Below are 25,401 nucleotides of genomic sequence, written 5' to 3'. Positions count from 1 at the left end.
TGTATTCAGGTTACTAGATTGTACATCTCTTCTAACCCATTTTTCTTGATAAAAGATTTCAGCTATGGTTTGAAACATGGAACTCCAAAATTAATTAACAATGATAAGGAAGCATTTATTGAGAAATTTACCTATTACTACACCTGGCCTGCCATTCACGGGATGAAGCAAGCAGGATCATCCTACATTTCACTTAGCTCTTAAACTAGTCCCTATTGCTCAGCCCCAAACTGGGTTGGATGCTGGGAACTTCATAGGAAGAAACAGGCCATGGAGCAGCCAGCATAGCCATCACATGATGACTACTCCAGTCTAATGGCTGAGGTAGTTTCCATTGTCTAATAGTCCGTCTCTGGCAGAAGGAGTGAAGGGCCTTCTGGCCTTCACCTCTTGGTCTAATCCTGCACCACCCCCAAATCCCCTGTATGACAATGGGCATCGAGCCCCAAATCCTACCCACCTTGAGCAATAGGAACCATACATGTTTTATGGCAAGAGTGCCCTCTGCACCCAGGGAGCAGAGGATAGGCTCTGCTTTTACAGGAACACATTTATTAACAAGATATGCTTTTGTAGTCCTCAGAACAGAGAATTAAGGCTAAACAGCGACTTTGAGAGACAGGTGCACTGGGAGGTGGAAAGACAGAAGGGCAGCATCAGAGTGGCAGTGACTGGTGACATTCTGTCTATGGAGGGCAGATGCATTTAGGGCACTGGGAGAGCATGCCCCAGTGCAACAACTACATTTAGTCTTCCTGCTAAAATGACCCAGTGTGGTCATTTCAATTTCTATCCATGGGGATTTCTAGGGTGTATCTGAGAGCTGAATTTAACCCATTCTTTGTGTACCACAGTAGAACCTCACTAATTTACAATGAATGGGCGACCCATTGCAAATTACTGATATTTGTTTGCAAATTATCAAGTGTACAAATAATAAAAAAGGAAGGGATACTGCCTCAGTAAAGATAGTGTATGTCAACAAACTATCAAATGTAATTTTAATAGCTTATAATACTACACAATGTAGCAGTAAACGTATTGTAGTACATTTAATAACATAATGAAACCTTAGCAATAGGAGACCTGACGATAGCCCTGTAATTGTAATAGGTGTTGATTCTACTGTTGTTGAATGCAAACAATATATCTGGATTGTACTGTCAGTCCTAATCTCCTAGTCCTTAGGCCTTGTCTACACTGCATATGCCTTGCGGAACCAGTTATACCAGTATAGCTATACCAGCAAAGCCCCATACTGTAGACTCAGTATATGCCAACAAGAGTTCTTCTGCTGGCATAGTAACGCCACCTCCCTGAACAACATTAGCTATGTTGAAGGAAGCACTTTTATGTTGGCATAGTTGCATCTAAACTGGGGTTTTTCCTGGCATAGCTATGTTGGCTAGAAGATGTGGTTTTTCACACCCCTGATCGACATAGCTATGTTGACCAAACTTTGTAGTGCAGGCCTGGCCTTTGTCTGGAAGGGGCTAGGAAAACTATCAAATATCTTGTGATGCAGTGCAGTGACTCTAATACCAAAATGGCTCAGCTCTGTCTACAGTAGCACTCAAACCATTTTTAACACCAGTTGAGGGGAGCCAGGAAGAATCGGTGGTTGACAACCATTGTCAGCTTAATGGGGGCGGAAGGAATATTAAAGCACAAGGAGCCACTCACCACAAAATTTACCTTAAAATGAAGAAGCAAGAGAGGAGACAATGGAGTAGAGAATTAGAGTTCTGTGGTCATTTACATGCCAACATCTAAACTTAACAATGAAAGATTCCTCTCTTATTCAAAATGTCAGAATACAGGGCAAAACGCTGCAGTCTTATACAGTCAACATTCTCGCTGAATCCAATGGGAATGTTGCCTGAATAAAAGCAGAGCAGGGACCTCATTCTTTGCTGCTTTTTTTTATAGCCATTACTACACATGCTAAGTATATTTGGTACATTGAGTGATTCAGGAAGAAGCTCTTCTGTAGTGTCAATGATTCTTTTTAATGAGATATAGTTATCGGCTGATTTATGAAGTTCTCTTGCCAGTTTTCATTTAGTTGTTTCTAATTTAAGAATAAGATAATTTGCCTTCAAGAAGCAAAACAATGTTTATAAGGGAACAGAGTAAACACAAAATCCCTCTTAAATCAGAGGTTCAGAAATGCACATAGTAAATTTTGGGGTGGTTCTTCCTAACATCAACAGAGAAATTGATTCCAGCAATGTTCACAGCCCTGTCTATTAAATTCTACAGCAGACACCCAAGAGAAAGCATTACATTTACAGTTTTATCTAGTTTTCCATATTAGGCTTGTGTTACATTATCTGAAGAGTTTAATATAGGGAGAGACAAAGGAAAATTTCTGCCTCAGTTTTCTGATATCCTTGTGACCTCCTACTGGGCGATCCTATGCTCTCTGTTAATTGAGATACCACTGCTGCTCTCTACTTTATAGTCCTAGCTGGGATTCTGATCACAGTGTCTATAAAACTAGCCACTTCCTCTGTTCACTGGTGCCATTCCAATCAAACAATCCTCAGGCGACCAGTATTTTCGCTCACACACTGAGAGTAGTACCCTCTATAAGGCAGTGCATATGTATAAGTAGAGATGCTACAGCCTATTTGCAGTGCACAAAGCACCAGACAGGAAGGGGTGGAGCAAGCAGGGAACCTGGGCTAGGGATAGGACTGAAGCTGGCAGAAGATCCAGGGTTAGGGTTGGGGCTGACAATAAACCAGAATCCCTGGCAAGAAGCATGGAATGGGATGTGGTAGCTGGCTGGGCAGTACTTATCAGCTATACATAGCAGAAGCCCAGCTCTCCTGTAGTTAAGGTTGCACATCACTTTCTGTTTAAAGGTGGGCTCTTCTAAGTGATCTAAAATCTGCATGCTTAACTGGAGTATCTTGAAATGCAATATATCTCATGGGGGTGCTGGGTAATCCAAGTCTGAGGTTGTTTGAACATGGAGCTCCTGAGATATAGCCCTCCTTAAAAACCCAGAATTTTACAAAATCACCTGTTTCTTATCATGTGTTTCTGCCCATATCTGGGCCTTAAACTGTGGCTGTGATCCTCCCCAACTGATCTCAGTACCTTGGGATTTTTCTCCATTACTGCCTGGCATTCCTACTTTGGGGAGAGGGGGTTATATTAAAGAAGTTATTCTGGGGGGCACATCTCCCTGGGTCCCCATGTGAGATGGGATCTAGGGGCCCTGCTCCTCTGAGGGGGTCTGAGCTCTTCTCCCTCTCCCCCAGGGGCAGTCTGAGCCCCTTTTCTTGCCCCTCATGTATGAACCTGAAACTAGGGGCTCGGCCCCTTCTGGGGGTGGTGGTGGGCTGAGCTCCTCTTTCTGGACCTTGTGTGTGAACCATGATCTAGGGGGCCCTGCCCCTCTGCAGTGGGGAGTGTTTAAGCCCTTCTCCCTGACTCTTCCTGTGAGAGCCAGGATCTGAGGAGTCATCCTTCTGGGTCCGGAGCTGAGAACAGACATGCTTGCTGCATAGCACAGGTTCATAAGCACTGATAGCACAGCTACGTGTATGTGCTCTACACTCAAACACTGAACCTACTTTACTGAAACACACTTGCTAAATTTTACAATCCCTCCACCACATATTACAACTGCTTCCCCCTTATCCACAAGATTTCATCTAACACTATACTTGCCCTACCCATCATTAAATACACAGACCTTATATCCCACCTCACTGCTGACAAACCCCTATAGCAAGTTGACACCGGTATACTGCTACTGACAACCTGTGGAACTCAGTGCTGAAATGAGGACTATTGGGTTCCTCAAGGTGTACAGGCACTTTTTTCTTTGATCACACACAAGGTGAGGGGCAGCAGGAAGAGGGGCTCACACACCTCTCCAAGAGGAGCAGCCCCCCAGATCTCTTCATATCACAATTACAGCTCTGCCAACCTTCTCTAACTAATCCCTCCAACATTCATACAGCTTAAATACAGTGAATGCAACTGGAGTGCATGCAGATAATTCTCAGGGCGTGCTGCCAGCTTCAGGTGGGGAAAAGTTAAGGTTGCACTGGCATGTATTTTAACTCTGTATTACCTCGTTTTCAGATATTTAAGATTGCATTACTTTAGTTCTTTATTTCCTGGTTTTCAGAGGTTTGAGTTTAGCTGAGCTCGAAATATTGGAAGGGCACAAGGCACTACAGGGCAACTTCAACTTTCTTAAACAAGTTTTTTGGCATTTAATTTTTTCCTTGCTAGCTTACTCAAACATTCCTAAAGCCATTATTTTATGACTTATTGTATATGAATTATTTTATAATTCACAATCTCACATCATGCGGAGCTGGATGGTTCAGAGGACTGGTAACTCGTTGTGGAGCTTTTCACAGGACTGAATTCAGGTCAGAGCAGTAGGGATGGAAAATCATTACCACATGACAGCTATTCAGTGGCCTCCGTACATGCAATGAATTTCAATCCTGTTACACATCACAATTTGTAGGCAGTTCCAGATGAACTAAGAATTGAATGGAGACTCATAGGATACTGAGAACAAACTTGTACTGCTACTTTTCATACTGCACTTGATCTGTGATCAAACAAATTTTGTGAGCCTAGGAATCACTTATCAAGTATTTTGTCCAAAATTCACCAAACACTTATTATTTTTAATAAAAATACCACCCCCCATCCCCTTATTTGAGTGATTCAGTCCGACTGCAGGCAGGGACTGTGTATTTTACTGCATATGGTCTATAAAACACCTACTATAATTTAGGCACAGTATAAATAATAGTATTTATATCTTTATCTAGGTATATCAGCTCTGGAAGGATTTTTTAAGGGACTAGTAGAAACAAAATTATATCTTTTGATCTTGTGATATCTGTGTGATTTTTTTTTGACCAGCCTAATTTGAAGGGGGAAAAGATGTTTATGTTAGAGGGATCCAGGGGTATCCTCCTCCCCTCCAGGCAATTTGTTTGAAAATGCTCGCCATTCAGTGTAACGTGGTACATTCAACAGGGGCAAAAATCATCCCTAAAGGAATGAGTTTGCCACAGAAGAGAATGCATTCCATCAGAGAAAGCCCGATACCCCACCCCCAACACAAACAAATAGAAACACTGTGAATATGGTGGTGATAGCTATGTGATAAATTATGGAGCCGTATGATAATCAATATACAACATATATGTGGAAGTGATATCTCTGTGATAAATTGGAGAAGGATGTGATAACTTTATGTATCACATTCCTGTACAATTTCTCACATACCTATGATTTCATCACTTGCTCCCTATTCCATCTCTCTGGAACACCAACAGCCACACCACTTGGCAGTACCAAACAACCACTATTTTTAAAATTAACCGCTCTCTGAAATATTTCCTCCTTCTCCATCCAATGCTGGAATTGCCCCCAAACTCACACTCACTCATGGTCTAAGACACACAAGATTCTATCCTAAACTGGTAACAGGTTTTTAAAATGTCATGGCTTTAAATTCCAATATCTTGTGGCTCTGCAAGGCTAGGTGAAAGAACATTTTCTTCTTGCCATCAGAAAGGGGAGATTTCCACCCCTTCCAATGGGACCCAGGACCTAGCCCGGAAGTTCTGATATCAGATTTTAATGCCATGGCAATTTTATGTTTAAAAAAGCTACTTAAGTTATTTTTAGAGGTGTTTTACATTTTATTGCTCTGATTTTGCTTTGTCTTTGATCTTGTACATTTGGCCTCATGGTAGCTAAGTTACTAGTCTTTACCGGTGGAGTGATACAAAAAATAGTCCCAATATGTAAAAAAAATAATCTCCAAAGCATCTCTAAGAGAGTGTTTCTCTAACATACGTGGCATGTGGAACTTACATGATGATGTAATATGGCAAAAGGGCTTTATCACAGCACTTGTTAGGGATAACCTTCATAACTCACTTTAAGGCTACGTCTACACTATGAGGTAGGGGTGTGATTCCCAGCTCTCATCAAGCTAGTGCTGTAATAAGAGCAATGTAGCTGCAATAGTATGGGCAGCAGCATCAGTGACATGGACTGGCTGCCCCAAGTACACACCCGTAGGGTTCAGGTGGGTTTGTACTCAGAGTGGCTAGCCTGTGCCCATGCTACCATTGCTACAGTACTCTCAGAGGAGAGCTAGCATGAGTATGTGTATGCAAGCTGGGAATCACCCCTCTACCTCATAGTGTGAATATAGCCTAAATGTCTTCTCTTTGCTCCCTCCTTTACCCCAATCTTCCAGTCTTCTCTCTTTCATATTCTATTGTTTCTTCCTGCCTTTTATCCACTCCCATCTGTCTCTGTACCCCCATGATCCTGGAATCTACTCACTTTTCCATTCATTCACCAGAGATCACCAGCAATGCTTTGTCCATCTCAACCCCTAGAACTGTTTCCCTCTTTGCAACCCCAGAAACTGGATACTACAGTGAAAGGCTTTATAGGAAGACCTAAGATATAACAGAAATAGTTTCCTCTCTCAGAGATAACTTGTAGTGTGCTGTTCTGTTGAGCTCAGTGCAGCAGCACGAAGCAAAAATATGGCTGCCACTATCTCATGGTGCTGAGGGGAAGGAAGCCATCCCCACATTTGTAACCCATCCTCTTTTGAAATGAAATAGGAGATTGTAAAGTCATGGCCATTTTGATATCAGATTCCCCCTTTTCAGTGAGAAGGAAGATGAGGCCTTTCTTTCCTCAATTCAGGGAGCTGATGCCAGTCATGTTTCCTGCTCCCCATGACTGAGTTGAACATAAAAGAGGAGCACAGCACAGAGTTAGCTGTAACACTGAAGATTCCTAGGAAAGTCTTCAAAGAGCCCCCCAGAGCCACAGTCTACAGTTCAAGAACACCCACAAAGAGAGAAGTTTAGCCTTTAACTCTGTCAAGTCAGCACCTATCATGAGCACTACAGTCATCTGAAAAATTCACATCACTATACTTTCATTTGGTCAGGAAAAGTTTCAGATATTGAATGAGAGCACCTTTTCTCTTTATCAAAGCAGTGCAAATATTTGTAACCTCTAGATTTCTGCCTGCAAATCAAAAATAGGCAACTTTGAAATGTAAAATATGTATGCACTAGCTACTCAAATTTCTCTCTGAAAAGAGGTAATATTATCGAGCTACTAGACAGTTTCTAATATATAAAATCTTATATATTTTACTCTCATTTGGTGGTTTGATGATAGGTGCTCTCATCGTCTGAAAATCTGGCCCATTTAGCATGTTGTAAGTTGGCCCCAAATCACTTGTCACTTTTGAAAATCATGCCTACCATACCCTCTTAGTTGTAAGATAATTTACAGATAGATTCTGAAAGAAATTGCTCTCTGAAAATTGTTGAAAATTTCCATCCTGAAGAGAAAATATGCAGAACATATTGAGACTTGAAGCTCAATAAAGGCAGAAGCTGAGTTTGTAACATACCTAGTTTAACAATCCATGGCTACATACACACCCAAACAGTGTCAGTTAATGCTTCCAAATGTGGCCTCACAAGCCCTGTACTTGAACCAAAGGAGAATCTGCATTAGCCGTGTAAAAGCAGTATTGGTTCTTTGTATCCTCTTTGTAGGCCAGACAGTAATGTAGGTCTTTTCAATTAAATGGAGGTCCAGATACACACACACACACACACACACACACTTATTGGAGAGGAGGATCAAGCTTTAAACTGTAAATCTCACACTATTTTCTCTCATTAATATGAAACCACACTACATTTTTCTGCTACAAATTCTTCTGTGCATATATTTGTTTCAGTTTTAGCCCCAATTAATCTCTGTGTAGCATTATATGGAATATAATTCCACATTGTGAAGCATGGTGCAAAACCATGTGATTCTAGAATAAATCATTCTAGAAAGACAGACATGTTTTACCCCATCATTATTTTCTCTAGGCTTTTGTTACCTGTACAGAAAGAAGCCATACTTTCTGGGCTGCCTTAACTGAAATGATCTGTGAGCAGAGCAAATGAGATTTGCAAGATTTGTTTCTGTTGTCATTATTAAACTTCATACATGTAGCTATCTAGAGAACGTGTCGTATTTCTCCTAACTTGAAAAGAGGTTTCTGTCTTATTGTTGCAATTTATTAAGGGCAAACAATCTGGGGCTTATAATAGGCCTGTAGGCAGAACAAAGCCCTTGTCAAATGGAAGGGGTGGCTGCTCAGCTGGGTATCATGTAAATGTGCAAAAAGAACTGTTCTGTTCAAAGACACTAGACATGCTTTTTAAATATAACATCTCTCATATAATTGAAGAGTTGCCATTTAACTGTTGTGTTGGAAATGTTAATTTTTAAAAAAATTAGCTCAAGAAAACAAATAGAGCTGCACTTGTATATTTTTGTAAGATCTCATGTTAAAAACAAAAACTCGTGTATCACTTAGGTTTGTATTAGATCTCTGAGTATTATATAAACCTAAAAAGGCAGCTCTATTGGCATTTTAGATAATTATATTATGTATGTTAGGATAAGTTCATTGACTGATCTATTCATCTGGGCAGATTGTTTGAACCTTATCTGGTGCAAGTATGTCTTTTTAATAAAACAGGTCATTTTGACTTTTCCTTTGACAGACACTTGTGTCTCAAAAACCAAGTCAATTTCTCATTCTGCAGTTCATTTAAGATTTCTAATTATGTGATTCCTTTGCAAGGACTGAAATTAAAATGCCAGATAAAGATAATGTAATAATAGGCATTTTGCTTGCAGTGGTCCACTTGAGCTGAAAGAGATTCCCCCCACCCCTCTTCCTTTTGAAACAGATAATCAGGACAGTGTCATCAATTAGATTTTCACTTTAACTTTTACTAATGTTTCTGGACTTTACTACTTGGCAAAGACAATTGGGACAGATTTCTTTATTTTTTCCTCTGGCCTAAAACCCAAAACCCCCCACGTCCCAAACTGTTACCACTGAAGAGTTTATTAAATGGCTGAAAAAGACAGCTGGTCCCACCATCTGTTAAAATTTTTCAGGGGCCAAATGAAACAGGTTACACCTTTAGCCATGCCAAGTCTTCCAATACCCCCTTCCTCTCAGAGCCTGCGGAGGGCTAATCTGAATTTCACGCTCTGATTTTGCTACTGCTAATGTCTGAGCTTCTTATGTGTGCTTATATTACTTCTCTTTTCAGTAACAAAAGCCATCCTCTCCTTTCAACCAAGTTCATTTGCAATCAATGGAATACTGGTTCTATAGTTTCCTTTGCAGAAAAGACTGCACCTTGAAGGAAACCCACAGAGAACTAATATCTGACTTTTTGGAGCAATAGAGAGGAGCAGGAGTACGTTTCTCTTGTTTTAGAACCACTCCTCTATAAATGCTAATGGAGGTAATTCATGTGTGCCAGCAAGGACATAGTCTGCAACACACTGCAGGTGTGAGGGGGTTGAAACAAAAGGGATGCTAACCCTAATGGTATTTCTTGTCATTAACAATTCTTTGATGTTCACACTCGAGGCTCTCTTTTATCTTGTAGTTTTTCAGCTATCTTTGTTAACATGCAGTGAAACTGAACCTTTGCTCCCCCACCCCCACAGCCTTTAAAGACATCTGCAAAATGTTTATGCAAGTTAGTTTCCATAGCATCTTTCAATAACACAGTGAAGCAGAATGAGATAAAGCTTGTAAGGTTATTATTAAAACATCAGTAAGTTCTTATCATTAAGTTGAAGGAGCAGATCAATAAAAAGGAACACTTAATGTTACTTTAATAAGGATGAGTTTCCTGTAACAGAACTGGGGATTAACTTCAGTGTAACTCAAGTGGTGTTTGTAATACAGCAGCTCTGATAAGAATAGTTTATTTTACTTGAGCTCACTAAAAATAATTGCAAATGTTTCAACTGTATTAGATCAATAAGTTCCTATATTAAAAAGCTTTTATAATAGAGCAATTTAAGGACATTTAGTTTTATAAAAGGGAGGGATTTCTCTATCGTTAAGCAGGCAGTGGCATTCAGCCAAGGAGCTGTAGGTGGAGTTTCTCCCCGTCCATCTGTCTTTCCATGACCTACAGATGGTAAAACACTGTGTTTTTAAAAATGTACAACTTGGTATGATGACAGTAAAATGAAATGAACAATCAAGGCACAAAAGACATTGGTCTAAACTAATGTGCAGTATTTCCAAACAAATACTGTAGTACAATGCAGGAGGGTTTGTGCATGCTATGAACAGTGCCAGCATTTTGTTCTCATCTCATCAGTCACATCCTGTTAGATCAAGTCCCATTTTATCACTGTATGTTGCATTACATTGCAGTAGGCTGTAATGTTAAATATATAACAAAATCAACATCCCTTTTTCAAAATGCTGATAACTATATTATCAGCTATCAAAACTGCAGGTGTTGTGAAATCTCTATGGAGAATTTGCTTTTGTTGCTCTTTTAGAACTCAATGTCTAATTGATTAATTTAGTCAAATAGTAATCTGTGCCTGGATAGTATGGTGTATAACTCTGAACTGGGATATACATACAAGGCTTTGTCGCTATCAATGCTAAATATCAAGAAGCAGGTAGTAAGCAATGCTAAAGAACTATCATATTCATTATTTACCTGCTTTATACCTTCTTTTACATGATGTATGAAGGCAAAATAATAACATTGCACTGAGTATTATTTTTCCCAGGGTTTAGGTGAACAAAGTGATGGATTGAGTGCTCTGATCTCTGTTTATTGCAGCATAAGGCAGACTCTGAAACATTTATGGCAATTAGAAATATCACATTATCAGCAATTTCAAAAAACGAAAATGTTATTATTTTTTATTTTTGTTTTGTGGTGTGCCTAGGAGTGCCAGTTATGGACCTGGGCCCCATTGTGCTAGGTGCAGTGCAAACACTGAACAAAAATACAGTCCCTCCTCCAAACAATTTACAATCGATGTAGGAAATGTTCTGTGATCGACGTCTTTCGTCGCTACATAATCTCCCACCTTAAATTGGGTAAATTTGGTGCTTACCAAAAAGAAGTACTAACACCGTCAGATATTGCATACACTTCCCCACATAGTTGTACCAAAACCTCTCATTCCTAATCTATATCATCCCTTCTGTTTCAGTCTTGGGCTACAACAAAGCACTGCCTTTTCAGCTAATTCCCGATTTGCAACAATCTTGCTATTCCAGTCCTGGCTCCCATATAAACCCTTATAATGCATCTCAATTAGATTAGCAATATTCCAATCCCACACAGCCCTGCCAATAAATTGCAGTCCAGGCGTGCCACATTCCTGCTACTCCAATTCTGGGCTTCTCTTGAGCAGAGATTCCAGTTGTGTCATGTAATGTGGCTTGTGATCAGGTTTTGTGATATTGGCCAGTATCATCAAGAGACTAAAATTAGGCCATCAAACTTATTTTCACTAGTGGCCTTGATCGGAATTTGGACCCAAGTCTCCTTCAGAAAAAGACAAATACATTAACTTTGGGCTCCCCTAGTACCTGTCTGGAGAATAGTTAATAGCACTTTACAATTGTTCTAGAAATTGTTGCTTAAATTGTGTAATAGCTGTACACTCTCTGCAACTGAATAGCAATGAGGCCTGCTAAACAAACAAATGAAATTTAATCCATTATTGGCATGGGTAACTAACATATAGAAACTGGTTCCTGGAAACATAACAGGTGGCTTTCTCACTAATTTCCTTTTATGGCCTCCAACACCATGGTATCTGAGTGCTATAGTAAACAGACCACTGATGACAGAGTACATATACATTTGTTGTTCAGATGCGTGTGGGATGCACACCTATGACAAAATGAATTTCTAACAATTCTTAAGAAACTGCAGAGAATGAGTCTAAGATTCAACTTGTATTTACCGGTAAAGGGATGTTAACTTTTATGAATCATTACCCCAAGGGAATGGAAAGACTCTCACTGACTTCCATGGGCTTTAGATCAGGTCCAAAGGATTGTTCCCCAGCATTTTGGGTCTAAGAGGGATCCCATGCTGGGAATCCTGCTTTGCTTGCTGAGGAGTGAATTTTTCTCCTGGCTGAACATTTTGTTACAACAGCTCCACAGAGTGCCCTACCTTAAAGGAAAAGAGTACCAACAATGTCTTCAATGCTAATAGGAAGATATGAAATTATTGACAATTGTTTATTGCCAGGGATGAAAGATGGGGGTGGGCAATGGGTACATTTATTATCGCACAACAGTGAAGTCTCTTGTGATCAATATTTGGTGTCAGAGCCAAAGCTAATACTCTTATACCATAAGATGTATTCTTAACCACATGTATTCATTTGTATTTGAGTCACTCTGATAAACAGATTGTCTTTCTGATTTATCCCATTTTAGGACTTTTAGGAAATGGGAAGGGCTTGTTTGCTATTTATTATTTAGGTCTCCACTAACACTTTTATAATGCAAATAGTAGACATTCTTCAGTCTCAAGAGACCATGGGTATGCGCCCCTCAGAGGTAAAGAATTAACTCAGTTGGTTTTATGGCAGCCACGAAGGTGGCTGAAGAGACCCACTTGAGAGACAGCCCCTGGCGCTCAACTCTACGCCAATAAAGTAAGAGCTTAGAACTGGTGACTGCTGTCTCCCATGTTGTGTCGACACTCGAGGCAAAGCTAGAGTATCTCTCCAGGGCGCAAGCCTGGGCAGATGATATGGAGGCACTGAGTTGCCCATGCATCAGGACCCTGCTCTTGGCGTCATTAGTAAAATCCAGAGGAGAGGAAGAACTAATATATCTGGTACCCGATCCGCTACAGGAGTTGCTGGAAAGATACTAAAATATTAGTACCTGACTGCCTTCAGGGCTCCACTCCAGTTTTTCTGTCTGAGTTTACTCTCATAGCCTTACGTTCTTCCAAATTCACCCACAAGGCAGTGGGGCTTTCCTGTCAGATATCAGCTCACCATGGCTGCTCAGCAGTAGTCAAGGTTTCCTTCTAGTTTTCTTTCATCAATAATCTCTCTCTCACTCTCTCTCACTCTCCCTTTATAACTAGAGCTGTTTGGAAAATTTCCACTGAAATTTCAACATTTTGAAATTTGTTTTTATTCTGAATCAGAACAAAAATCTGACATTTCAAAAATTTGGAAATTTTTTGATGCATAACCATTGAAACGTTTCATTTAGATAAAGTAAATTTTTTTCGTTTCAATAATGCAAAATATCATAGAAAATATCAAATACATTGTGATTGTTATATATCATAGAATATTAAAATTAATATTTAAACAATATACATCAAAACTAAATGAACTGAAATGACACAGTGAAAACAAAGTGTTTCAACATTACTGAAATGAAAAATTTGAAATGATTCATTTTGACTTTTTCCCCATTGAAAATGTTGTCAAAATTGAATTTTACAGCCAAGTGTTTTGATTTTGACAAAACTCAATTTTCCAATGGAAAACTTCTGTCGAAAATGTTTTCACCAGCTCTATATATCACCTTTCTTGATAGCTTTTTCCTGTATCCTTTTCCCCATTTCCTTCTGACACTGGAGGACTAATGCATGTAATCTATTTGGCTAATGGAGAATTTGGATTGGGTTTCATAAACACTCAGCGCTAACTCCTTCAAACTCATTTTTATATTTTCACCTGTAACTGTAAAAACTCATTCAAACAAACAGGGCCGATTAGCTCTTCTGTGGACCCGGGGCTATTAGATTTTGTGGGGCCCCTGTATACAAGTTTTTTGCCTAATTTAAAACAAAATAATTACAATGAAAGCATTGAGGCTACTAATGCTATACTAAACTTGCCTTTTAATTAGGGCTGTCGATTAATCACAGTTAACTCACGCTATTAACTCAAAAAAAAATTGCAATTAATCACAGTTTTAAGCGCACTGTTAAACAATAGAATAACAATTGAAATTTATTAAATATTTTGGATGTTTTTCTACATTTTCATATATATTGTATTCTGTGTTGTAATTGAAATCAAAGTGTATATTATTTTTTATTACAAATATTTGCACTGTAAAAATGATAAACACAAGAAATAGTATTTTTCAGTACACCTCATGCAAGTACTGTAGTGCAATCTCTTTGTCGTGAAAGTGCAACTTACAAATGTAGATTTTTTTTACATAAATGCACTCAAAAACAAAACAATGTCAAACTTCAGGGCCTACAAGTCCACTCAGTCCTACTTCTTGTTCAGGCAATTGCTAAGACAAACAAGTTTGTTTACATTTACAGGAGATAATGCTGCCTCTTCTTATTTACAATGTCACCAGAAAGTGAGAACAGGCATTTGCATGGCACTTTTGTAGCCAGCATTACAAGGTATTTATGTGCCAGATATGCTAAACATTCGTATGCCCCTTCATGCTTTGGCCACCATTCCAGAGGACATGCTTCCATGCTGATGATGCTCCTTAAAAAAATGCGTTAATTACATTGATGACTGAACTCCTTGGGGGAGAATTGTACGTCTCCTGCTTTGTTTTACCTGCATTCTGCCAAATATTTCATGTTATAGCAGTTTCAGATGACGACCCAGCACATGTTATTCGTTTTAAGAACACTTTCACTGCAGATTTGACAAAACGCAAAGAAGGTACCAATGTGAGATTTCTAAAGATAGCTACAGCACTCGACCCAAGGTTTAAGAATCTGAAGTGCCTTCAAAAATCTGAAAGGGACGAGGTGTGGAGCATGTTTTCAGAAGTCTTAAAAGAGCAACACTCTGATGCAGAAATTACAGAACCTGAGCCACCAAAAAAGAAAATCAACCTTCTGCTGGTGGCATCTGACTCAGATAATGAAAATGAACACACATTGGTCCGCACTGCTTTGGATTGTTATCGAGCAGAACCCGTAATCAGCATGGACGCATGTCTCCTGTAATGTTAACTGAAGCATGAAGGGACATATGAATCTTTAGCGCAGAGGTTCTGAAACTGGGGGTTGGAACCCCTCAGGGGGTCGCAAGGTTATTACATAGGGGGTCATGAGCTGTCAGCTTCCACCCCAAGCCCTGCTTTGCTGCCAGCATTTATAATGGTGTTAAATATATTAAGAAGTGTTTTTAATTTATAAGGGGGGGGGGGTCGCACTCAGAGGCTTGCTTTGTGAAAGGGTTCACCAGTACAAAAGCTTGAGAACCACTGCTTTAGCGCATCTGGCATGTAAACATCTTGTGACACTGGCTACAACAGTGCCATGAGAACGCCTGTGCTCACTTTCAGGTGACATTGTAAATAAGAAGCAGGCAGCATTATCTCCTGCAAATATAAACAAACTTGTTTGTCTGAGTGATTGGCTGAACAAGAAGTAGGACTGAATGGACTTGCAGACTCTAAAATTTTACCATGTATTATTTTTGAATGCCGTTTTTTTGGTACATAATTCTACATTTGTAAGTTGCACTTTCTGGGAGGGAGTTTGGCTGCAGGAGGGGATTCTGATCTGGGGCAGGGCGTTGGGGTGCAGGAGGGAGCACGAGGTATAGGATCCGGCTGGGAGGTGCTTACGACAGGCGGCTCCCGGCCGGTGGCGCAGCAGGGCTCAGGCGGACTGCCTGCCTGCATGCTGTGGCCCCACACCACTCCCGGAAGTGGACGGCTGTTGGCACATCTCTGCGCGCCCCTTGGGGGAAGGGGAATGCGTGTCTTAGTGTGCTGCCCGGGCCCGCAAGTGCCGCCCCCGCAGTTCCCATTGGCCGGTTTCCAATTGGAGTTGCGGGGACAGTCCTGGGGGCGGGGGCAGCGTGGAGCCGCCTCCCCCCTGCCAGGGGCTGAAGAGGTGTGCCAGCAGCTCGCCGCTTCTGGGGGTGATGTGGGGCCACGGCATGCAGATTTTGTTCAGGACTGCAGCAATGTGAGACAGTTTTTCTTCAGTAGCAATGCAATACCCTGCCCCTTTCCTTCACTGTGAACAGAACAAGTCTAAGCAAATGAAATCGGACAGTCAGTGACAGCAAAATCTCAAGTTTTTAGCTGACTTCAGTGTAGATACACTGATTCACAGCAGCTGAGGAAGTGACCCTTAACAGCAAAACTGTGAAACAAAAGTGTATGAGTGCACTAAATTAAGGATGAGAAGGGAGTTACCCTGCTGAGGTCTCTAGGCACTAGACCTATATGTAGATGTAGAGAGCAATATACATCTGGGGGAGGATGCAGAGATGTAGGCAGCTATATTTATGTCTATTGTGCACTGCATTATTATGAAACATTAATATTATGGTAGTGCCTAGATGCCTCAGCCACATCATTGGGACCCCATTCCCCAGTTCTTCTAGTCAGTGCACAAACAGGTAGTAAATGGGAATCACTACTCCAAAAGGTTTATAGTCTAGAAAACAATACGCAGATGGATATGACAAAGAAGCAGATGGAGAAGGGACAGGGTACAAAAGTAATAGGAAGAACAGACCTGCTGTGGACACAATTCTTATCCAATTAGATTGTCAGAATGGCACGCTATTAGAGTATTCAGTAATGAGTGCTTAATGTTGTAAATCTAATCATTTGGGGCCAGCTTCTGCCAGCTTCACCCACAGTTAATACTACTTTATTCTGCAAGCAATCTCACTGGGAAAAAAATGGTTACTCACCTTCTTATAATTGTTGTTGTTGGAGTGATTGCTCATATCCATTCCAATTAGGTGCGTGTGCGCTGCATGCACAGTTGTTGGAAAGTTTTTCCCGTAGCAGCACCCATCGGATTCGCTGTGGAGCCCTCTGGAGTGGCGCCTCCATAGTGCTCTATATATCAGTGGTCTCCAAACTTTTTTGATCGCAAACCCTAATCAGTACAAAAATTTTGAGCACGCACCCCCTGCCGCGCCGGCTCTACCATTTTTGCCGAAGCCTGAACTGATGCAAAGTCAAAAAAAAAAAAAAAAGCTCCTTCTGCCGAGGAGGACCCCCAAGGATCCTCTTGCACACCCCCTGGGGTGCATGCACCCCACTTTGGAGACCACTGTTATATATGACCCTGCCAACCTGGTGCCTCCTCAGTTCCTTCTTGCCGGCTACTCCGACAGAGGGGAAGGCGGGTGGGTTTGGAATGGACATGAGCAACACATCTCAAAGAACAACAGTTACAAGAAAGTGAGTAACTGTTTCTTCTTCTTCAAGGGATTGCTCATATCGATTCCAATTAGGTGACTCCCAAGCCTTACCTACGCGATGGGGTGGGAGTTATGCTCTGCAGAAAGCTGCATCATCTCTGTGTGCTGTAAGTGCCGGGGCTGGTGTCCTGGCCAGCTCATAGCACGTGCGGATGCAGGACATGATCCAGGAAGATATTCTTTGAGATGAGACAAGGAGTCCTTTCACCTTCCTGAACGGCTTAGTGCACTCAATGTAGAAGGCTAGTGCCCGCCGAACATCCAGAGAGTGCAGCCTCTACTCATGGCTACTGGCATGAGGCTTTGGATAAAAAACAGACAGGAATATGTCTTGGCTAGTATGGAAATGTGACACAACCTTCAGAAGAAAGGCCAGGTGGGGTCTGAGCTGCACCTTGTCCTTGTGGAAAACTGTATAAGGTGGGTTGGAGGTAAGGGCCTTTAACTTCGACACCCTTCTTGCTGATGTGATGGCAATTAGGAAGGTTACCTTCCACGATTGGTAGAGAAGGAAGCAAGTCACCAGCAGCTCAAATGGGGAACCCAATAATTTGGAGAGGACCACATTAAGGTCCCACCCAGGAACAGGCTGTCTAATCTGGGGATGTAGCCAGTCCAGACCCTTGAGGAACTGTCCAACCAGGAGGTTGGCGAAGACGGAGCGTCCAGGGACTCCGGGGTGGAAAGCCAAGATAGCCGCTAGGTGTACCTTTACGGATGACACTGCCAGGCCTTGCTGTTTCAGGTGCAGAAGATACTCCAGAATAAGAGGTAACGGTACCTGAAGTGGGGGCATATGACGCTTGTCACACCAGCAAGTGAACCTCTTCCACTTCGCCAGGTATGTGGTCCTCGTGGAGGGCTTTCTGCTGCTGAGTAAGACCTCCCTTACTTGCTCCAAGCTCCATAGGGTTTAGCCCTGAAGCTTCCAGGCCATCAGGTGGAGGGACCGGAGGTCTTGGTGATGAAGACGACCATGGTCAAGTCGGGGAAGAGTGGCAACGTGAGCGGGGCGTCGACTGACAGATCCAGAAGCATGGTGTACCAGTGTTATCAAGGCCACATTGGTGCCACCAGAATGATCTCTGCGGACCTTGAGTATGACCTTGACCTCTGGAAGATTGAGTGAATGACATCTGGCTGGATGGACCACTCGTGGCTGTGGAAGGCCCTGCTGAGGTGGTCCGCCAGTACGTTCTGGACTCCTGGCAGATGTGATGCTTCCAGGTGAATGGAGTGGGCTATACAGAATTCCCAGAGCCTGAGAGCCTCCTGACAGAGGGGCAAGGACTGGGTTCCACCCTGCTTGTTAATTTAAAACATTGCAGTGGTGTTGTTTGTCAGGACTGCCACATGCTGGCCTTGCAGATGAGACTGAAAGGCCTGGCATGTGAGTCGCACCACTCTGAGCTCTTTGATATTGATATGGAGAGAGAGCTCATCCTGTGACTAGAGGCCCTGCGTTTGGAGATCTCCCAGATTTCCCCCCAACCTAGAGCTGACGCATTCGTAACTAGAGATAAGGACAGATGAGGGCTGCTGAAGGGGACTCCTTCGCAGACTATTCAAGCATTGAGCCACCACTGGAGTGACTCTAGCACCTGTTGTAGCACTATGACCCCTAGTCCCAGGCTGACGTGCCACGGGCGGTATGTCAAAGTGAGCCACATCTGCAGAGGCCTGAGTCTCAGCCTGGCATGTCGAACCATGTACGTGCAGGCCTCCATGTGACCGAGGAGACTGAGGCAATTCCTTGCTGTAGTGGTTGGGTACTCTCTCATGCATTGAATGATGCTTGCCATGGCTTGGAATCGGGACTCCGGCAGATGTGCTCTTGCCTGGACCGAGTCCAACACTGCTCCGATAAACTCTATTCTCTGGGTTGGTGACAAGGTTGACTTGTTCACCTTGCGGAGGAGGATGTGGATGTGGCCAGACAGACCCGTGACTGCACCTGCTCTCTGGTGTGCCCCCTGAGCAGCCAATCGTTGAGGTAAGAGTAAACCTGCACCTGCCTCCTTCGGCGTAAGGCTGCTACCACCGACATGCACTTGGTGAACACTCTTGCGGCTGTCAACAGGCCAAAGGGAAGGACCATGAACTGATAATGTTTTTGGTCGATCATGAACCTTAAAAGCATCTGTGTGCAGGGTGAATCGCTATGTGAATGTATGCATCTTTCATGTAGAGGGCGGCAAACCAGTCTCCCGGATCCAGAGAAGTGATAATTGTATTGAAGGAAACCATGCGGAGCTTCAACTTTACCATGAACTTGTTGAGTCCTCTCAGGTCTAGAATTGGTCTGAGACCTTCCCTTGGCTTTGGGGATTAGGAAGTAGTGGGAATAGAATCCCTTTCCCCAGAGCTCCTGAGGAACCTCCTCCATCGCTCCTATGGCGAGGAGTGCCTGCACCTCCTGGATAAGGAGTTGCTCATGAGAAGGGTCCCTAAAGAGGGATGGGAGGGTAGGAGCAGAACTGGAGAGAATATCCCACTTCCACCGTATAAAGAACTCAGTGGTCCGATGTTATTTGGGACCAAGCATGGTAGAAGTGGGATAGATGGTTCAAAAACAAGGGGAAGGATCTGGCATTGAGACAGGTGCTCTGTCCTCGGGCGCACCTTCAAAATGTCTGTTTTGAGCCCGACGAAGGCTTCGTCGGGCCCTGGCCCTGTCCAGACAGGGGATGGGAAGGCTTATGCTTGCCATTCCTACCTCTGAGCTTGTAAATATCCTGCCTCAGTCGAGGAAGATACAGGCGCTGTTGCAGCGGTTGGGGCATAAAGGGCTTTTTTTGGGTTGCCGGGGTATGCATACCCAAAGATTTCATTGTCGCTCTGGAGTCTTTGAGGCTATGCAGTCTGGAGTCAGTCTGTTTGGCAAATAGGCCCACCCCATCAAAGGATAGGTCTTGCATAGTTTGCTGAACCTCAGATGGGAGCCCCAAGGCTTGCAGCCATGAACTACGCCGCATAGTTATACCTGAGGACAAGGTGTGTGTGCTGCCAAGTCCTCAGCGCTAAGAACTAAACAACTACAAAATACAAACAGTCCGACAGAGAAGCTAGGAAAATGTAGAGAGCTTGCAAAGCAAGATGCCACAGTTCCAACGACCATCACTGGCGGTAAGAAGGAACTGAGGAGGTGCTGGGTCAGCAGGGTCATATATAGAGCACTATGGAGGTGCCACTCCAGGGGGCTCCACAGTCGACCCAACGGGTGCTGCTAGGGGAAAAACTTTCTGACGACTGTGCATGCAGTGCGCACACACCTAACGGGAATCGATATGAGCAATCACTCAAAGATGACTATGGCATACCATCCTTTAAAAAGAATGCCAGAAGATCTAAGATTAGTAAATGCTGATGCTTAATAACAGAAAAAAACTGTTAAGTGTCTTTCTTGTGTTTTACAATTTAATTCCTTTGACACAGCTTTCGCTGACCAGGGCCCCAATTCAGCAAAGCACCTAAACATGTGTTTAAGAGCTCTGTTGAATTCAGCTGGGATTACAGACATGCTTAAAATTAAACATGGGTTTATGTGCTTAGTTGAGCTAGAGCAATATTTGGTATAATTATAGAATTATAAACATATTGAGTTTATGATTTTTGTTCCCTGTTACTTAGGTGCAAAGCTTGGCTACCACCAAATAATATACAATTGGTAACCTATAATTAAACTGCCTGTGACAAAAATGTGGATTATAGCCATATGTCCTGACTTTCTGCATTTAAAAATACATAAAACTACTTTTTTATGAATGTCTTTGAGACACAAAAAATTGCACTGTGAAGAAACCATATATTTTTGAGGGTCCTGTGACCTAAGTCAGTATGGGAGCCCACACTTTCACGTGACTTTCTTCAAGACAATTTTATTTCCCATTCTGACTTCTCATAAATTCTAGCACTTTGAGTCTTAGCAAATTATCTCAAGAAAAAGTTTTCTCTTGAGATAGTACAAAGGATGCTCATTCATGACAAATTTTAGTGAGATGGAAATAAGCTGATGGGCATCCAAGAGATTCCTGGAGAGAGAGAAACAAACATCCATCCATCGTATTAATTACCAGCCATATTTGTACTGCACTTATGGGTGTCACTAACTCATTTGCAGCTGCCCACATGTTCTCATTCAGAACTATCTGTACTTTAAAGATTCTAACATGCACACTCACACATTCAGTGTTCTCCATAATCCAAGGTCATGGCCCATTGCTTGCAGCTCTTTGGCCTTTGATCTCGTCAGCCATTCTGTCAGGTTTTTGATGGAGATTGAAGACAAGAACATGAATGGGAAATATTCCTTTTCAACCCTCTGAATTTTCACTCTCAGCCTCATACACCAGACTGCAGGAGAGACTTGAGGCTTTTGCTAGACTCCCTGTCTGCCTCCCTTTTCCTGCCCCAAAGCTTTAGGAAAGATTGAAGAAACTGGACATGTTTAATCTTGAAAAAAGAAGATTGAGGGGGTACCCGATAAAAGTCTTCCAATATGTTAAGGGCTATTATAAAAAGGATGGTGATTAATTGTTCTCCATGTTCACTGAAGATAGGACATTGCTATGGCAGCAAAAGCTCTATGTAGATGCAGTTATGCCAGTTATAAAGTCCTTTTGCTGGTATAGCTTCTTTTGTTCAGGAAACTGGCATAAGCTGCATCCCCACTACGACGGTTACCAGTACAGCTATAGCCATTGGTGAAAGTAACTTAAGGGACTTACCGGTACGCAGGGCGGCCAGGGTCCTGAGCAAAGGAGGATGGGGGGGGGGGGGGGGGAGCAGCTCAACCGGAAGGGGAGGGGCTCGGGCAGAAGGGGCGGGGCTGGGGCCAGACTCTCCCAGACAGCCTTTCAGCACGGCCCGGAGGTGATTTAAAGGGCCCGGGGCTCCCAGCTGCTGTTATCGCTACCCAGAGGCTCCAGCAGCAATTTAAAGGGCTGGAACCTTGGGCCCTTTAAATCGCCACAGGAGCCCTGGGGCTCCCGGCCGCCATTGCTATCCCAGGGCTCCAGCAACGATTTAAAGGGCCCAGGGCTCCGGCTGCTGGTGCGATAGTGGTAGCGGTGGCCAGGAGCCCCGGGCCCTTTAAATCTCCACAGGAGCCCCATGGTAGCAGTAACGGCGGCCAGGAGCCCCGGGGCTCAGGTGGCGATTTAAAGGGCCAGGGGCTCTGTCTGCTGCAGGAAGCCCCGGGCCCTTGTAATTGTAAATTGTAATTGTAAATTGCCGGGTCCCGGGGAAGCTGCCCCTTTTGGACCCCTCATCAGCGGCTCTGCCAGTATGGTCGGCTGTGTACTGGCTCCTACCGGTACGCTTTACCGTATCGTACTGGCTTACTCTCACCTCTGGCTATAGCTGGCAAATTCTTTCTAGTGCAGACAAAGCCTGAGACTCTCTCAGCCCTTAATTGAAGGGGTTATGGCTCTGTGGCCCCAATTCAGCACAGTGCTTGGACAGAGACTACCCAGCACAGTTTTACAAAGGAAAATCATGTCTCACAAATTTTTAGAATTCTCTAAACCGGTCAATGAAGTAGTGGATAAAGGAGACCTGGTTCATATTATTTATTTAGACTTCCAAAAGGCCCTCAACAAGATCCTGCACAGAAGAGTACTTAAGAAGCATGGTCGCAGGGTGAGAGACAAAATATTGTCATGGATCAAAAGCGGTCTAGAAGACAGAAAACAAAGAGTAAGATTCAATGGTTAATTTTCATCATGGTATCAGGTTAACAGTGAGCTGTCTCGTGGTTATATACTAGGTCCTGTGTTGTTTAATTTGCAAAGTTATTTAGGTTAGTTAGGACTATAGACGATTGTGAGAAACTTCAGAGACACCTAAACAAATTAGGTGACTGGGCAACACAGTGGCAAATGGAATTCAATGTCAGCAATGCAAAGTAATGCACACTGGAGAGGAAAATTTAAACTACTCAGACATCTTAAAGTGTTCTAAATTAACTGTATCTGCTCAAGAAAGGGATCTGGGTGTTGACAGCTCAATGAAGACCTCCCATCAATGTGCAGCTGTGGTCAAAAGGCAAACAAGATTTTCGGATGGATAAGAAATGGGATGGGAAATCCTACAGAGACTATTATAACACCTTTATGTAAATGAGTGGTGTGGCCTCATCTGGATAACAAGAATGATCAAGGGCACTGAAAAGTCTCCAATAAAGAGAAATTGAAAGGTTTGGGATTGTTTACATTCGAACAGCGATGAATAACAGGATACATGATAAAAGAACACAAAATAATGACTGGTCTAGAGAAGGGAGATTGGGACCTTCTGTTCCTTCATCTCATAACACAAGAACAAGGGGACATCCAGTTAAATTAAAAGGTCTGAAATTCAAAACTGATGTAGGAAATACTTTTTCATATAATGGGTAATTATACTATGGAATTCACTGCAACAGGAAATTATTGAGGCCAAGAGCTTAACAAGATTCAAAAAGGGGTTTGAGTATTGATATCAAGAATATCCAGAGTTATCATAATTAATGATATTATAATTCTGTGGAAGGAATATTAAACCTCATGCTCCAGGGTTTAAGGTAATACCTAAATATTTGAGATTAGGATGGGATGGAACGTGGGGGACAGATCACACACCAGCTGCCTACTGCAAAGTTCGTACATCCTGCTCTGAATCTTCTGGTGCTGACTGTTGTTGGAGACAGGGTACTGTTAGCCAGGATGGACCTTGGGTCTGAGCAATTATGGCAGTTTCTATGTCCCTATACATGTTAGCATATGCTAAATTTAGATGTGCTTAAAACTCTTTGATTTAAATGGACAATGAATTTCACCCTAAATGAATTAAGTTTCACAACACCCCTGAGAGGCAAGGAAATGTTATCCACATTCTGCATATGAGGAAACTGCAGCACAGAGAGATTAGATAATGTATCTAAGATTCTGTAGATCTCAGAAGGGAACCCAGCTCTCCTGATACCCAGTCCTGTGTTTTAGTCAAAAGTACACTATAAAATGATACACTAAATTATTTTGTATCAATTCCTTTTCAAAACTATGTTGACTCATAGGGGCTGGAACTATGGCTACTAGGGGTGCTGCCGCACCCCCTGGCTTGAAGTGGTATCCATTATATTCAGGGTTTACAGTTTGGTTCAGTGCTCTCAGCACCCCCACTATTTTTGGTAACTCTTCCAGGGAAAGTATGAACATTACTAAACTTGTGTTAAACAGTCTCTCATTAAATACTATCTTATCAGATAAATTCTGAGATACACATTTAGTATTTTAAATGGTTTTACACAATGCTTTTTATTGTGTTGATTCTTTGTAGTTTTAAAAACCATATGAAGTTCTGAAAGGCCTACATGATATATAATATTGTTACTATGACCGCAAATTATGCTGAACGTCAATGGAAAGTCCCAGTCCCAGTCCCAGTTCTGCAATGCCATGCTGCTGGGTTTAAAATGATATCCTGTTTTAGAAGGGATGCCTATTTAGGGCCTGATCCTGCAAACACTTACACCTATAAGTAACCTTTATTGACTTCAACAGGACTCCTTGTATGAGTAAAGTTAAATGGGACTACTCAGGTGGGTAGTGTTTACAGAACCAGGGTCTAATAGTGCAAGAGGCTTCGTTAGCTGCAATTATGTCTGTCTGTCTGTCTCTCAGGCACACATGCAAACCAGCATTGCTAAACATGTGCAATTACTCTTACCAGCATTAGACCAAAGCATAAATGGTGAAGTTCAGCTCTGAGCAAAAGACACTTCTCTTGAGGAAAGAGGAGATGGGGAGTTGAGTGAGTTGTCATCTTCAATGATAGATTCGACAGCTGACAATGATTTGTAATATTCATCCTCCCCATCAAGCACTTTGATTTGGCTTTGAAACAAAACACAAAACAAACAATTTTTATTAAATATATAAAATAAAAAGTACAAAGTAGTTCTGCAAAACCTTAAGAAATATACCTCTCTATGGATGGTGAAATGAAAACACTGAAAAAGTGTTAATGCAAGAAGGGAAAAAGATGGGATGATTTTGTTAACAAGATGCAGCCTTTTTATGTCTCTCAATCTTGCTGCCACTTTTTCAGTGCTTTAAATCTCTCTGTGGGAACTGAATGGCTCTGAGGATTGGTAACAGGTCACACAGCCTTTCATCTCTAGGTCTGCAGTACAGTCAGACCAATTATTTGTAGCAAGTATTTCATTTCACAAATGTAGCATTTTTGTCTGATTGAAAATTTTCCACACACAGACTTTAATATTTACAAATATGTTCATTATTCAGAATTGTTCGAACT

At 42.2% G+C, this 25,401-nt stretch overlaps 1 protein-coding gene across 1 annotated transcript in view; it reads right to left on the bottom strand.

Moving 5' to 3' along the window:
• Nucleotides 1-25,401, bottom strand: part of MYO3B (myosin IIIB) — a 285,486-nt gene that overhangs the window by 5,834 nt on the left and 254,251 nt on the right. Inside the window, exon 33 of the mRNA XM_024114809.3 lies at nt 24,811-24,977. Coding sequence (XP_023970577.3) covers nt 24,842-24,977 — 136 coding nt within the window. The 3' untranslated portion in view covers nt 24,811-24,841. The remainder of the gene's footprint in view (nt 1-24,810; nt 24,978-25,401) is intronic.

The sequence above is a fragment of the Chrysemys picta genome, chromosome 11 (genome assembly GCF_011386835.1).
Source record: "Chrysemys picta bellii isolate R12L10 chromosome 11, ASM1138683v2, whole genome shotgun sequence".
Classification (NCBI taxonomy): domain Eukaryota; kingdom Metazoa; phylum Chordata; order Testudines; family Emydidae; genus Chrysemys; species Chrysemys picta.
This window is presented reverse-complemented; position numbering and strand designations above follow the sequence as displayed.